Source organism: Penicillium manginii (assembly GCF_028828005.1).
Source record: "Penicillium manginii strain IBT 31320 chromosome Unknown utg000004l:1.0-7231830.0:1.0-7236170.0, whole genome shotgun sequence".
NCBI classification, from domain to species: domain Eukaryota; kingdom Fungi; phylum Ascomycota; class Eurotiomycetes; order Eurotiales; family Aspergillaceae; genus Penicillium; species Penicillium manginii.
In genome coordinates this window covers 1,712,981-1,728,124 of record NW_026643105.1, presented here as the reverse complement: position 1 = coordinate 1,728,124, position 15,144 = coordinate 1,712,981, and the positions used below count along the sequence as shown (strand labels likewise).

The window sequence follows — 15,144 nt, the reverse complement described above, 5'->3', positions numbered from 1 at the left end:
GCAGTTTCCTTGACTGCTATGTTTGCTTCCGTATCAGGAGTCACTTCAAAAAATATGGTGTGCTTCCTGACGAGGGTTCAGCCAAGGTTCCGGGCTGCGTCTGAGACTCAAGATGATACGTTGAGCTTGATCATTTTGATATTTTGTTTTTTACACTGTTTAGCCAGAAAAATGCCGGCTACCCAATTTAGATCTAAATTTTATGTACGGTTACTTTGATGTATTGTTGGTACTTGTGTCGATAAGGTGTTCACATACTAAATTGACTGTACTCATAGAGTGAAATTTCTAACGCCACCAATTATCACGCCAGTGTCTCACAATTCACCTGTTCAGACAGTGCAGCAAGTCACGGGTAGCTCGAATACAGAATTCGAAAAGATGGAGAGCCCTGAATAAAGCGAAGGATCCCGAACCAGCAACTCCATTATAGGTTCTGGTTAGAAGGGAGCCTTCGGGAATCTTAATCCTGCGCTACCTCGATAGATGTCCTTCCCTCTAGTCTACTGGCGATACGAAGACATAAGTCATGGTTCAAATTTAGTTCTAAGTGATTCCTAACCCGCATGTACCGATACCGATTGGGTATCACATGAAGATTAGACTTTAGAACAGCTTAAAAGAATTATGACTCTGAACCTATCACTGGTCGTATGGATTATGTCAGCCAAGGACCCCAGTGATGCATACAGTGGAGGTTTCTATCAGTATCCAATATTCAATGGGCACCGCCCGAAATATTCGATGACCTTTGAAGCAACGCGAGGGGAAGGGATTTGGTCTGGTCAAAGCGCAGATCTGGTCCAGAGTGATTCAAATAGTAATTATTACGGATAAGAGAGGTCAACTCCAATATTACCCAGTTAACCAACCCTGAACGCCCTTGTTTCGGGTTGTATTGTACATATAAGCCCTCGTATTCGTAACGATTTCCTCTTTTTGAAATAGAACAGGGTCATCATTACCTTTTATTCGAATACATGTAGATCAGTCCAGGATTACGAACGGAGTACTCCGTACGGGGACCTGAATGCAAGATTGTCTCATCTGAGGGATCTCGATTGTTGAAATTTGTCCCTTGGGGTCACAGTTCCAGAGTTGACATCCACGTGCCATGATACGCCTTTTGGATCTCGTCACCAAAATTTACTCAATGCGGAACTGATGTTCTTTGAAGGCCTTAAACGGTTGTTGGAATGGAGTCACTTTCCGGATAATTCGTTGCCTGCGAAATGGGCAAGAAACTTTTTTCAAAAAAAATCTGATATGTTCTCCACTGACCAGCCCTTTCGCCAAGGATAAAATCGAGACTATTGCCTGGCTACAAATCTGTAAATCAAAAGTACCCTTTTTTTGGAAAACCTACTGGAGGCACAGGATGAGGATACTCGCATGAGAGACTGAAGATGGTGGTGACATGAAGATGCTATGGAGAGAAGCTATCTACATGGCAGGCACGGTGGGCACTGGCTGACTCAGCAACCTGGGGCCTGAGCCCTCAGGCCTCAGTAAAACCCAGCTAGCCTGTAACAATCCGAACTAGACTCTCTTTCCCTTTCGGGACTAGCTTGGCATCGTGGCTTATCCGCAGGCCTCACCTCCCATAGTTTTATTTCTGTCAACGGTACGCCGGGGTTACGGCAGAATTCGGGTCCATATGCCTGTTACGTTACGAATACAGAGGAGTACTCGTTCTGTAAAGCCGTGCCGTGATGTATACGTTTGCAAATTTCGACAGAGTGGTTCAGAATCACTACCAAAATAGGTATTCGATCTAAAAATATCTGCAAGTAGTACATTTTTCTCGCCATCACATGTTATTTGAGTACCTTGTTCAACCCCTAAATCGCAACTGACATCCTCTTATATTCTTGATATCTAGAAATACGCCCCAAAGCTAACAAACTCCAATCTCGAACCATAGACCCTTACATTCAACTTCATATTGCTGGCGTTTTGTATTTGAATCCAAAAATGCACGGAACCAGCCTCAGCATTAATTCGGTCTCTTCCGCTGGTGATCGGATTAGCCTTTCAAATCTTTTGGTAGATATTCCTCTGTTGTAAAACTTCTTCTGACTATTATCCAAGGCAGGAGCAAACGACACAGTCGAGCCTTGCGCTTCTGAAACACGGACTACTAAAATGCACTCCTTTTTACGATGGGTCATTACCCCATTGGGGGCCTGCATCACCATTTATGGCTTGAATGTGTTTGCATGGGGAGGCATGTTGTTTTTATTGATGTGCAACGCCGCACCTGCCATGTGTATACCAGACTGCAACAGCCATATTTCACCTCGTCGGATCTGGATAGAAATCGATTCCTAGATTTTGAATGCCTTATTCTGTGTGACTGGCTTTGGCCTCGCTCCTTGGAGATTGCGGGGCTTTTATCACTGGTTTTTCTGGCGCCTTGGTGTATCAGAGAGTGTCAAAGAGAAAGGTATCAATTCTTTTGCGAAATTCCACGCAAATTGGTTTTTCAAGGGCACCAGTGGGCTTGTTCCCAGTTTTCTATCATCAAAGCAGATAATCAAACCATCGATCGCTATACGGCTTTATGGAAAATGGACACAGTGGTCTGGGGTAACATGCTGAACACAATATTTCAATTTTGTTTTGCAGCCTGTATGTGGGCAATGAACAGATTTAATCTACCTCCATGGACTACTGGGCTCTTCGTCGGCCTTGCATGCGTGGCGGCCGGTATTCCGGGTACTACTATGTGGTTAGAGAAAGGAAGTATGGAAAAGGCCAGCGAGCACCCTGGAGCTCTGTTAGTTGTTATGAAGGGCTCCTTTCCGCTTCCTAGTGTGGCCTCTGGTTGTAAATATGTTTCTATGAATTTGGTCTTGTGACAATCAATATGATTTGAAGAATAATATGAGTCAAGGACTGGAGTGTCCGAAGGACACTGAAAAGAAGCCAATTTAATTAAAAATGTACCTACAAAGAAATGATTACATGATCTACCTGAACATGGAATTAGACGGTTAATGAGCATGTCAAGTTTCAAACTAGTATCACTCCGAAACCTAATGCCTTACACTGTTGGTTTGTATTTGATACCTAGGTACCCACCCACCTTCTTCTCATTTGACGACCAAATCCTCATCTCTTCAAAATCTAATTTACTACTGACCGACAATTCTGCCTCTCATTATAGCTCGGTGAATGAATTGCGTGTTCTTGTATTGAATTCTCTAGCTATCTCTCTTCTAAACCTCCCAAAAGCCATTTAAGTACCTCGCTCTCCAATATGCAAGTCGGTGAAATCCAATGAGACAAAATCCCAGCCGAGTAGCCATACAATTCCTTACCTTGTTCGATATCAACAGTTTATCCCAGCCCCCGATATTAGAGAAGAGGTTGCATCCATCAGAAACTAGCCATCATCAAAGAGAATAACTATGGGGATAAGTCTTCGGCGCGGAGGACCCTTTCAAATCCTTCGATGATCATGCACTTATCCTCGTAAGTCAAATGCATGGTTTCTGTCTGGTACTCCCCTTCTTTCAATCGTGCAGAAAAAATATTCTTCCGATTCTTTGCATCCAGGGCAGACTCGATACTCTTGGTTATTCCATGGAATGGATAAGCGACCAGTCCTAGACCAGCTATGTGGCATTTTAGCTGCTGAACTAAGTTCAAATTTTAAGGGCCAGTCTCTAACCTGAGGGTACCTTTGTTGCCAATCCAAGTGTGCCTTTCACGAACCCCTTAGCTGCTCCAACTACACCCCGCTCTTGGGCTCCCTTGATAGGCTGGGTGAAGAGGCCGGTAAAGCCGTCAGCCATACCGTCGACAAAATTCCTTCCACCGTAAACGGCTCCAGTTTTCCAGTATTTTATGGCTTCGTACGCCTTAGGCTGCTCTGCGTATAATCGAGGCACTTGTCGGAACCCTTAGGTTCCTGCATATGGAATGTCAACCACTACACCTTTGAAGCACGTCGCACTGAATTTTCCAAATCCTCTCAAAGTTGCTCCTGCCATAATTCCCGCTACATTTAGGGGATTGCGCTTTTCGCTTCTTGTGTGTTTAGCGTCCAAAGTATCGGCAACTGAAAAGCTCGGATCTTCCCAGGGAAGCGGCGCTCTTGAGTGTGATGATGGTGATCTTCGGCCTGGCACTGAACGAACACGTAAATTCTGCTCCTCAGAACTGTCTGGGGCACGACCGCGCCTGTGCTACTTATAAGGATTGTAGATCATCTCGCCGGTGGATAATAACATTCTGGATCCCGTGTCAATAGAGGCGGACAGAATCGCTGTCAATGAATCCCAACGGCAGTTTTGTATGTGAATGGGATTTATCTCAGCGCTACCAAGGCTAGGAACAACATATCCATGAGTATGGCTGAGGATTGCAGGCAAAATACGTACCTTTGAATGTGACTCTCCTCTATTGTCCTGCTCTCAATCAAGGCCTGAGCTGCGACCTTTGACAACTGGAACCTTCTCTTCCGTTTCTTATACACCAAGCCTGCGACCTGGTCAGGAAGCACCTTGCATTTCATTTTTTTTTTCAGTGGGAGGTTAGTATAGAAAGAGTCCACGGCGGACACGACACCGATCTCTGTCTGCATCTTCTGTGCAATTTCAAGGGCGGCAACCTTTGCTTCAGGCGTCCGACAGAACTGAATAGCGTGTGCTAGCTTTCTCAGGGTGAGAGTAGCATGTGCTAGTGGACTAGGGACAGCACCAGATCTCGCAATCATATGGACCCAGAATGGCTGGCTGAATGAACTCATCAGCATTGGTGGGATTTCCAGAAGATTTCGAACTCATCACATACTCTCCAAAGAAGGGCACGATAGCCGTTGGCACACCATTTTTAAAGCCACAGGAAGTGGTGCCAGCACCACCATGGTGCACAAAAGCAGCGACAATTTGGAAAAGCCGCTCATGTGGACATTCCTGAATATAAAAGACATTTGGGCTTGAGGTCCCAGCCAGCTTACTCCATCAACTCGATACAACGGCTCGAACTCCCGTAAGTGAGACCGCATTTAGTACTGTATTGATGAGGGTTTGGGAATCGTCGATCACAATACTACCAAAACCAATATAGATCGGTGGTGGTCCGGATTTCAAGAATCCTGCCAGTTCACTCGACGGAGTATATGGCGGAGGCTCCCTGGAGAAAGCCCCACATAACTACATCTATAAAACATTAGTATCTTGCCAGAGGGTTTTTTAATATATAAGTACCGATATGAGATGGCCAGTCCTGTGGCTTTGGCGCCAGTGCAGGCGACCAGCAGTAAGTGAAGGGGACTTTCAGAGCCTCGGCCAAGCTAGGTCCTTCCGTTGAAGAAAGAGGATTCAGACCTATAAAAAAGCGCCATTTATTTATCACATCTCCTAGTTTATTGTAGAGTTAGTGGAAAGGCCTTGGTGATAGCACAAGAGAAAATACCTTACCCCTGCCACGTCAACCATTCAACCACACCATATGAAATCCAATTTGCTGTCGCGGTATTCATCCTTGATGAACATAAGTTTGCAAGAAGATGAATGCTTTAGTGCTGCTCCATGGCATTGTAAACATTAGATGAACTGGAATTCCCATTATCTGCACACAATGAATGTAAGCAAAGCTAGGCGGATTAGGGATAATTGCATCTGCGAAGAATGGTATTTCGGTATAAGGATCATCATCTAAGCAAGAACTCCAGCAACACTTAAGTATCGTCGCCATCATGGTCTGCTTTCTTCAAATTTCACCATCTCGCAATGTCTTCATTTGTGGGATCAAGCCGGGGTTTTTGACCATGAATGCCATAAGCTCAGGTGGATCTCCACCGATCGGATGAAACTCAAGTCCTGCTTCATGAACAAATCCCACGAATACATCATGAGTGGCGATACGAACACGATGATCATCCTTCTTCAATGCTGCTCCGAGTGCAACAAGTGGCTGCACATCTCCTCTGCTTCCAACGATCTGGATCACTATATTGAGATTGAATTCACAAGATGAGACCTTCTCTGCAACTTCGGAGTTGTAGTGAAGGGGAGAATTGTGAACATCTTCTTGTTGCAAGTTGATGATCTTTGCGAGGGTTCTGGCGACCTTCGACTCAAGATTGACATTGACGCGGCCATTGATTGTGAGGAATATTCAATTATTTGGTTTTGACCAATAGGATAAACATATTTATCACCCACCTTGCAAACTACCAGCTTCTTGCGTCAACTCATCTTCCACAACCAGTGAGTATGGTGGCGGCTTTTTCACGTAGCCAGGAACATCAGCAGGGAGTTCCACCGGTTCAGTACCAACTACTCGTGGCTGCGACATCTGTATTTGGCATGGAGTGAAGGGATAGATGGGTGAAAGACAGCGCCATCCGCGGAATTATAGGAAGCAAGGTCTCTTTGTTGATTGTGGAGAAGCGACAGCGGTCGGCCAACTTGTCTTGTAAGTCCCATGAAAATGGAACAGAATCTCCCTGCTTCTATATACTCCGTACCAATAGTTATCCATATTTTCAAACTTGAGAACAACCACTAGTAAAGTACGAATTCGGCGATACTAAAAGTACGTGGGGCTGGCTGGTTAGTAGCGGATACAATACTGAATTTGGCTTTGTACATCTCGTACACGTAATCACTACTAATTGTAGACACAAAATGAGTCCACTTTGTTCGGCTGTAACCAACCTAACCTATGGTACCCAAGTTCATCCTAATCCTATTATTACTTAGAGATGATGGGTTGTTGGGCGGAGCCCTCATATACTAAACAAATTTCCACCAACTGGTATTTACAACACACCCGGTCGAACAAAGAGGACAAGTCGTGCTCCGTACGTTAGATCAGATTCGACAAAATTGATAGTCAAACAGGGTGTTTGAACTCCACATGTCGCCAGCCAGCCAGATAAAAATGTGTGTTCTCCATGTCGTGCTAAAACCGACAAAGTTTTCTAACCCCGTGGAACTGTGACTATTTGCCACTATATGCCCATTATTTGGTTACTTGGTTGAAGCGCCCCTTGGCATTGCTATCAAAATTTCCAACTGAAAAAGGAAGGTATCCACACAATTGAGAGAGGCCCAAAAAACCAGAATATCAATGACAAAATGCACATGTTGTGCCTCCGTACTGAGCTCCTCAGAAATATCCCTCCTCTTTTCTTGACTGCGAAATGATCTTTGCCCTAAGGGATCAACCACCAATCAAGACTAGCGTGAATTCGGACATCGCACATGCACGGTAGGGCCCACAATAGGAGTAAGTGGCCAAATGAGCTGAGAGTGATTGGACTGAACGCTTTAGAGGCTTCATGAATACCTAGCAACCAAAATTACTGGTAGTATTGCCCATACAAATCGAAACACCGCTGATGAACTAAGTCTATCTGGCACTGCCGTTCGTACATTGTACAAACTGAAGCTATTTTACTCCGACGATTGGGATCAGCACGGACCTCGAGCGTCCACCATAATCCAATAATAAGTCGAGAATACCGCGATCAAATCTAGTCGCAATGCTAGCGACAGTTTATCGCAGCCGTAAAATTAGGAGTACGAAATTACCATACAAAACAGAAACGATAAAGGTCATTCAGTATAACCCCTGTCTAAGCGGAAGTTACCGCTCCATATCTCGTCTCTCGACGATATCGTATTCCAGCTCGAGAAGGCCAAGTGAAGATGGTCAACTACACCTGCCCTTCGCTTTTACATTACCAACGATACCATCTATAAATATTGAAAAGTATGGTTTCTCTTGTCCTAATTTTTCGCTACATACAGAATATAACTGTGCAGATTTTTTACTCAAGTTTGGAAACTCTCGGGCCGTTTGTTTTACCTGGCATTCAAGGAACGTCCACAGAAGATCTTTTTGATTTCGCTGAGAGCTTTGTTCCGTGGAGTATGGAAGCATAAATTTTAACGCGGCTTGCCTGCCCCGATCGCCACTTCTCAGATGGCCACTTCTATGCAGAAGGTGTCAATACTGGGTGCTTTTATCCGTCCAACCTGTTGACCCAGATTTTTCGGAACTCTGCCGGTATTGGTCAGTCACTAATCCCGTCCGGTATGTTCTTGTGATGGTCTTTTACAAGACTCACATGTTACAGCAGGCTCACAACAGTCCCAAAATTGATGTTTCCGGGTTTGACCAGTAGGCCTAGTGTTACTCAGAAGAGTCGACATATTGAAAAGTATGAGAAATCAAGGGTATGGCAATCATGCGCTTTACTGTCCGGTATTATGTCACCTAGAGAGGTCTCGACTCAATGACACATATCTGGCGAGTATCATATTGTACTTTGACTCACTTCCATGTCCTGTTCCACTTTCATGTCTGTTTCACTTTCATTTCTGTTCCACTTCCATGTAGCTCGGATCTTCTATTGGGGCTTTCTGGCTACGCGAAGGTCTTGTTCGACAATCTAGGGGCACAATAATCACTTCGCGGGGCGATTCAACGACGTTCGCATCATTCGAGATACAGTAACACACAGCTCCACTCGAATCTGGGCTGTAGCACCGAAAGAGAAATATTTGCTATCCAACTTTAAAGATGATTTTTCAACAACACTCAAGTTCGAGTCTTCTGATACGGCTCCAAAATGCACCACATTGACTCAGACAGGGGAGACAAATGGTCGAAGTTCCGGAATGAGATGACTAACCCATACATTCTGCGCATGAATCACGTTTCTGGCTTTGAGCTCACCCCTGTCGGTGCGCAAAATGGCATATTCAGAGGTCGTAGAGTCCAGAATCGAAGTGACCGTAGTGTTTGTCTGGACGTTGATCTTTTTGGTATCGATGAGGCCTCCCAAAACGTCTGTGATCCACCTATACGGCCATACTGATGCCGATGGAACACGGAAAGCACCCACACAGCGCGACGACAGTTTCATTTCATTCTGCAGTAAAGTGAGATCGGTGTATACCTTGTGTTTAGGATTTTCTTGTAGGGAAGAGGATGATTTGCGGAGTGTCGACAGTTTCTATAAAAATACGCTGAATTTATGAAGGCTAAAAAAGGATCTCTTTTGAACTTCCCAAACAGACAAATTAGGGTTGCAGGACCTTAAAAGCAACCAAGGTGTTTCTACTTTGTTTGTTCTCGCCCTTTTTACCCTTTATAATTAAACAATACCATCTCCACCAATCAACTGCCCATTGTCATACGGGGCTGTCTGCATGGCACTTCAAGGATGATGACCAAAGGGCCAATGAGGCTTGGCATCACGATGACTGCGGGGGAAGGCGTCTTGGCATGCGACCAAGCAGAAAACGCGCCCTGTTGCGCTTATCATCTTCCTAACTTTACCCGCCATGGTGGGCGTGCCTCACAGTAAGGGCTGCCAGTATTGTGTTCGGCGACGGATCAAGGTGAGGAGTGCTTGTGACTGCCTAGGTCTCTCAGCCGCTAACACCATCCAAGTGCGATGAAAGACGGCCCCTCTGCAAGCGTTGCGAGATCCGCGGTCTGCAATGCCCCGGCTATGAGAAACCAACAAAGTTTTTCCATTTTTCCATGACCCAAAGCGACCGGCAGATTACTCCTCAATCTCGGCCAAGTAAAATATCACCAAAAGACGGCATCCAAAGCGGCAGCGGCAGCGGTAGTAGCAGCAACAACAGCAAGAAGGTGGTTGCGAGTATCGATGAATGCCTAGCACCTACTCTTGTTCAAAGGTCTATATGTATACAGCAAAAGGAGTTGTTCTGCGATTTTGTCGACGTCACTTTCCCGGGCCTCTACTACTCATGGAGTAACCGCATGGAAGTGAATTTTATGGATTTCATGCGTCAGCAGAGCGATACTCCGACGAATGCCCTCATGTGGGCTGCTTCTACATTATGCACAGTGAACAGAGGTCAAAGGGACAAGGACAGCCAACAGATGGATCTCGGGCGTGCAATGTACATTCGAGGGATACAAGCATTGATACAGTTGATTCAGAATCCAAGGACTGTCAAATCAGATCAAACTTTGGGTACTGCGGTTCTGTTGGGTATTTGTGAAATGATAGATGGGTCCTTTGAACAATCTTGGCTGGCACATTCTAGTGGAATTGCTGCTCTCTTTCAACACCGAGGGCCTGACGCGCACCGCGATGGAGTTGGCAGGACATTGCTGATCTCCTTCCGGGCCTTTCTTGTGGCGGATGCTCTACTTCGAGGCGAGCCATGCTTTCTGGCCGAACCTGCCTGGAGATCTGTGATCATACAATCGATGAAGCAAGAGAATGAGCGTGGGAAAGGAAGTGAGCTTGGTGATCTAGTGGAGTATGCATTTCATGAAATAATCCTTTGCCCCGGCCTGGTGGCAAGAGTGCGTGACATGCTTGCAGGAAGCACAATTGATATTATTCAGATGAGGCTCTTAGTTGGAGTACTTTCAACTGTAATATCAAATCTTTGCAAGCTACAAAACGAGCTGTGCATCTTGCTCTCTCAGGGAATTGCGCTTGGGAATAGGCCAGACCTCGTCGGTCCTATTCCTGGCCCGGTGGTTCATCTCCTCGCAAATTTTTCCTTGCAGGGCATTGATATGGCCATCGATTTGTTAAATCGACTACTGAGCTCATTGGGGGCTTATCAAAAAGGTATTATTATGGAAGGTGACTACCCGCAACAAAAGTTCAACCAGACTTGCATAGCGAGTGATAGAATCATTGGAGAAAAGCTTGTGGAAGGACCGGACCGACTTGCTTTATCCATGGGAATGCTGGTCCTACAAGAATGATCGGTATCTGCATAATAATTCAATAACAAGAATCAAAAAATTTACACATGAATCGCGTTTAATACAGAACTATCCTGGCAGATGAAATACCAAGCCATTTCGCTGTTTTCACTGCGGAAGCATGGCGAAACTACCAGGAAGAGATTTCAACACTGCAATCACATCAGACCGGCCTCGTTCAAATTCTGAGCCAGATGCTGCTCAGTTTGCTCCTTGGAAAGCACGGTTCTCGGCCTTGCATAGTAGACAAAAAGAATCTCAAGAACCAAGCCCAAAAACGTCGTGAAACTGCCATCATAATTAGTCTATCCGAATGATAGTAAGAGTGTCTCCTAGGAGTTTCACATACAATGCAGTGAAACTGAATGCCTCGGCAGTGTATTGCCGACTGCAAACCGTTTCTCCATGCCAGCGATTAATATGGCAGCTGACCCGATTGAAATCAAGCGCCAAAAAGATGAATGAAGTGAGCCATCTAGTAAATGATTAGCAGGGCTAGGAGGAGACAGCTTCCATGAAGTACTCACAGATATGAAAGCGCGCCGTCAGCCACCATTAGTATCAAGACATGCCATCTGCGTTTTCTGGCCACGCAGCTTATGAGACCCGAGCAAGCGGCAGCGAGTAAGCTTAAGACCGACTGAATTCTGTTAGAGATGCAAATAAGATAATCCAAGCAACATACAATGACTAGAGTATATATGACGGTGACCGTCTTTGTTTCTGTAACAGCCCAGGCTGTGATGCCCAGGACGATAATCGAGCTGAACACTTGTAGGGCACGAGCGACCCAGCCGACTGCGCCGAGAGGATGGCCATGGAAACTTTCCGTTCTTTCCATAATTAAAAATCAGGCTTTGTGAAATTTGTTCTTTTATGAGAATATGTCAGTGCCAGTGAGAGATGACTTGCAAGTGTTTGAAGTTGGATGGAGCTTGAATACTATATGTACTACTAGTAGTTGCTTGGCTTCGAAGTCTATGATCTCACCACAATTGAGTGACCCGAAGTCAAGGCACAGTATTAGTCATTGGCGGTAAGTATTGAATGAATGAATCCAATGGAACAAGTATTATCAGAGAAGAGTTTAATTCGTCCATCTCTGTGTTTTAGCTACTAGTATTCGTTTATTGTTGGTTGCTATTGATTCGATTCAATGGTTCGCCAGGCACAATTCTCGCCGGTTAGCGAAAGTCCAATCATCACCAACTTTCAGAACAGCAAGAGAGAATGATTATTCCCCCAAAAAAAAAAAATAGAATAGAAACTAACAAAGCGTTCGCTGAACGTGTATTAAATCTGTCTATCTTCTCTTGACCTTGAAAGAATTTATTATCCACCCAGTTGGGGGCGCCCGCTATTCTTGATCAGGCTGGGCTGGACCCTGTGGCGGGCTATCTTTTCGCCAAGAGGTCTCCCCTTTGACCATCATGAGATAAAAAAAAACCTCGCCATCGCAGACCTTTTCCCATAACAGTCATAATGGGCTTCAAGACTTTCCTGGCCTTGGCGACCCTGGGACTTGCGGCGGCGGAGAGTTCCGTTGTATCGCTGTTCATGGCCGGCTTCGGCTTCAACCCAGAAGATCCACCGCAATCCTTCACGGGCTCCATTGTAGCAGTGGTCCGTATTGACTGAATCGCCCACTTCGTGGATTAACTGACTAGTCCTAGTATAAAATGATGGTACCACAACCTGTATTACCAATTGCCATAAGACCGTAGTTGATGCCGGCGACTGCGCATACCTTACGGGGTTGCTATATACTGCTGGGCCTACGTTGGTTGAATACGCGATGGAGACTCCTTATAACCAGTACGTACAACTAGCAGTATCATTATAGAGAAACTCGAGTCCCCGTGAGGTCACGTGCTAATGCTTTTCGTTGAACAGATATGGCACGGTACCCTGCCTCGTGGGCGATATTGCCCCCGAGTCTGTTGTCTGTGCGATTGGTGTGCCGATCACTCGCTCTGGGAAGTCTTATAAGTATATGAACACGACGACTTTGGGCAAATAACTCTTTGGTTCAGCCCGCGTAACCATCACTGGTGGTGCTACTAAAACCCCGACTGGATCATCTGCTACGAAGACCGATGAGTCTTCTCAGGCCACCAACTCTGGGGACTCTATATCGCAGACTGCTAACAAGGAAACCTCCACCAGCTTTGGTGGTTCTGCATCGCAAACGGCGAGCGGATCAGCCTCAGCCAGCACCGGCGGCATACCCGGGATTACCGCAGTTCCCGGGATTGTTTTGAGTAGTGCAGCTGCAGCATTTATGGCGGCTGCTTGGTGATTAGAGTTTCTTGTGTATAGCTGTGAAAGAAGTGGTATTTGTATTCATCACAGAAGACAATAATCCATAAGTCATCGAAAAAGCATTTTCAATTTAGTTGTACTAAATGAGAGACCAATTATCGAAGAATTTCACAGCAACTACTAGTAGAAAACGAGAAAACTGAAGATTTTGGTCTTCAAAGGCCCTCCTCTTCCCCCTTGCTCTTCAGCTTCGGGTCCCAAATTTTCTCCAGCAAGCCCCCGTCGGTGTTTCTCCAGTTCCAGAGTGAGCCGCCCCAGATATCATCTTCCTGGGAGGAGCTCTAGAGGATACAGAGGATCCGTCAGATAACCCATCGTCGATATGTCTAACTTTGAGAGCCTGGAATTCCCGCAGGTGCATCAGTTGCAGACCAATTAGACGACCCTCCCAGTCAACCTGTTCTCTAATAGCAAGTCTGTCTTTGTAGAGATCCTCAACCTCGCGAATGTCATCCGGGTCATAGATCTGCCCTCTATCCGATTGAGTACACGAGCTTCTCGGGATTAGTTTGCAGTCCCTGATGCTGGATTTGGCGGAGCGGGCAAGCCATAACTGTGGTCTTTCTTTCTTTACTATCTTAGATAGCAAATTTCATGGTTGTCGGTTTTGTATTTCATCAATTTTGTCACAATTCTCCCTTTTACACGATATGTACAGCGCTGACTGGGTGCTTCAATGGGATAGTGTCACCCATTCGCGGGGGAGAACACACGACAGTAGAAGTCCGGTGGCTTCTAGAATCTGAGGATACTTGATTCGTCAGAATTTTGTGGCAAGAATGATAGGTCGAGGAAAAATGATTGAAGAAAATGCTAACCTAAAGTATGGACTTCGTGAATCCCGTGCCTCATAAGCCATCTCGCACTTAGCTTGTCAAGTGCAGTCTTGAAATCGTCCAGAATAATGATATCACACAGGCATTTGAACATAAAGCATAGCTGAAGGATGCACCACTCGTCAGCGCTAAACATAGGAGGAATTAAAATGTTTCCGGCAGAGAAGCTGAAGGTATGCACACTTTCCAGAAAGGGTTGATGCCTATTGGCATAGCGGACCTGAATGCCCCAGTCACGCTAATAACGTCAAGGGGAATGAAGACGATAGAGAGGCACATTGATGCCAGCATGAGCCCGAATCGAGGGCACTCACGTACTAACCCGAGGATGCCAAAGTTGTAGTGCGCCTTGACCACCCAAAAAAGGTTACAGGTGGTATAAATCCACCATGGGTCGCTGAGTCAACCATTGGTTAGTCAACACACTGGCAGCTAGCGATAAAGAATGAAACGATTAAGACAATTCAAGTTCCTACCGAAATAGTGCCTCCCAGGGGCGGATTTTTTCATAAACAGTAACATTTATATTGTTGAAGTAGGCAAAGTTCGCATAAATCTCAGTTGCCCAGTACGGCTGGGCCAGGATGATCGTGCCGACATAGAAGAGCGACAGTCTGCGCCCCATGAACGGCCTGTTTTTCATCCACGCGATAACATTGTGCAAAGACCAGGATATAATTAATCCAATCGCGGATGCGGCCAGATACCAACCATATACAGGGTCCGGGGCAAATATGAATGTTCCGTGTGCCAAGGCCAGAATCAACTAGTATTGGGAAGTGGTTAGCGTGCCCAGGTGTATATTCCAAGGTTTCAGATGGATGGTGACAGCAATACCTCTAATAATATCAGCTTGTGCAGCAAAACGCCCGGTCGCATGTTCGCATAAGTAACTGCAGCCATTATGTCGAGTGAACCCGTCATAAGGCCTTGGGACCAGGCTTCCAATATTAGAGCAGAGCCATTGACTGGGCGTTGTACGTTTCTTTTCGCAGCATGAAAATGCAGCACCGAAAGCGTGGACAAACCGCTAGCATTCGAGCTTGTCATGATTCAGCCGCAGTCAAATTCAAGTTGTAGATGCAACATGCATGATTGTATGCCACTGACAGTGAAACAAGCAACAGAAGAGTCCGCTGTCCACTGAGTTTGAAGTAGGAAATATATAGATTCAAGTTTCCCCTTCTTGACGTAAGCGAGCATGGAAGGGGTCAAAACTTTCCCCGCGGTTCTGAGTGTGGAGAAATTCAAGACTAAC

General features: G+C 45.6%; 9 protein-coding genes across 9 annotated transcripts; 2 read left to right on the top strand and 7 right to left on the bottom strand.

Moving 5' to 3' along the window:
- Positions 1-3,411: 3,411 nt before the first annotated feature.
- On the bottom strand, positions 3,412-5,014 carry N7533_004349 (glycosyltransferase; the record flags this gene model as incomplete). The annotated part of the gene is made up of 6 exons (XM_057100999.1): positions 3,412-3,620; positions 3,677-3,895; positions 4,068-4,135; positions 4,389-4,742; positions 4,801-4,922; positions 4,967-5,014. 6 exons carry the CDS (start codon positions 5,012-5,014, stop codon positions 3,412-3,414), a joined length of 1,020 nt encoding a protein of 339 aa, XP_056960629.1.
- Positions 4,971-5,491, bottom strand: N7533_004348 (uncharacterized protein; the record flags this gene model as incomplete). Its single annotated transcript, XM_057100998.1, has 4 exons — positions 4,971-5,115; positions 5,159-5,168; positions 5,217-5,369; positions 5,458-5,491. The coding sequence occupies 4 exons, from the start codon at positions 5,489-5,491 to the stop codon at positions 4,971-4,973; spliced, it is 342 nt and encodes a 113-aa protein (XP_056960628.1).
- A 230-nt stretch (positions 5,492-5,721) lies between these two features.
- N7533_004347 (uncharacterized protein) lies at positions 5,722-6,309 on the bottom strand (the record flags this gene model as incomplete). The annotated part of the gene is made up of 2 exons (XM_057100997.1): positions 5,722-6,073; positions 6,173-6,309. The coding sequence occupies 2 exons, from the start codon at positions 6,307-6,309 to the stop codon at positions 5,722-5,724; spliced, it is 489 nt and encodes a 162-aa protein (XP_056960627.1).
- A 2,299-nt stretch (positions 6,310-8,608) lies between these two features.
- Positions 8,609-8,890, bottom strand: N7533_004346 (nucleotide-binding domain-containing protein; the record flags this gene model as incomplete). Its single annotated transcript, XM_057100996.1, has 1 exon — positions 8,609-8,890. One exon carries the CDS (start codon positions 8,888-8,890, stop codon positions 8,609-8,611), a length of 282 nt encoding a protein of 93 aa, XP_056960626.1.
- Positions 8,891-9,311: 421 nt separating this feature from the next.
- N7533_004345 (Zn(II)2Cys6 transcription factor domain-containing protein) lies at positions 9,312-10,728 on the top strand (the record flags this gene model as incomplete). Its single annotated transcript, XM_057100995.1, has 2 exons — positions 9,312-9,368; positions 9,421-10,728. 2 exons carry the CDS (start codon positions 9,312-9,314, stop codon positions 10,726-10,728), a joined length of 1,365 nt encoding a protein of 454 aa, XP_056960625.1.
- A 158-nt stretch (positions 10,729-10,886) lies between these two features.
- On the bottom strand, positions 10,887-11,569 carry N7533_004344 (MARVEL domain-containing protein; the record flags this gene model as incomplete). The annotated part of the gene is made up of 4 exons (XM_057100994.1): positions 10,887-11,016; positions 11,078-11,203; positions 11,256-11,368; positions 11,414-11,569. The coding sequence occupies 4 exons, from the start codon at positions 11,567-11,569 to the stop codon at positions 10,887-10,889; spliced, it is 525 nt and encodes a 174-aa protein (XP_056960624.1).
- A 641-nt stretch (positions 11,570-12,210) lies between these two features.
- On the top strand, positions 12,211-13,027 carry N7533_004343 (uncharacterized protein; the record flags this gene model as incomplete). Its single annotated transcript, XM_057100993.1, has 4 exons — positions 12,211-12,351; positions 12,446-12,543; positions 12,622-12,683; positions 12,762-13,027. 4 exons carry the CDS (start codon positions 12,211-12,213, stop codon positions 13,025-13,027), a joined length of 567 nt encoding a protein of 188 aa, XP_056960623.1.
- Positions 13,028-13,205: 178 nt separating this feature from the next.
- Positions 13,206-13,601, bottom strand: N7533_004342 (uncharacterized protein; the record flags this gene model as incomplete). The annotated part of the gene is given in 3 exon segments (XM_057100992.1): positions 13,206-13,331; positions 13,382-13,523; positions 13,540-13,601. The coding sequence occupies 3 exon segments, from the start codon at positions 13,599-13,601 to the stop codon at positions 13,206-13,208; spliced, it is 330 nt and encodes a 109-aa protein (XP_056960622.1).
- A 262-nt stretch (positions 13,602-13,863) lies between these two features.
- N7533_004341 (uncharacterized protein) lies at positions 13,864-14,936 on the bottom strand (the record flags this gene model as incomplete). Its single annotated transcript, XM_057100991.1, has 4 exons — positions 13,864-13,989; positions 14,070-14,283; positions 14,363-14,652; positions 14,724-14,936. 4 exons carry the CDS (start codon positions 14,934-14,936, stop codon positions 13,864-13,866), a joined length of 843 nt encoding a protein of 280 aa, XP_056960621.1.
- Positions 14,937-15,144: the final 208 nt, after the last annotated feature.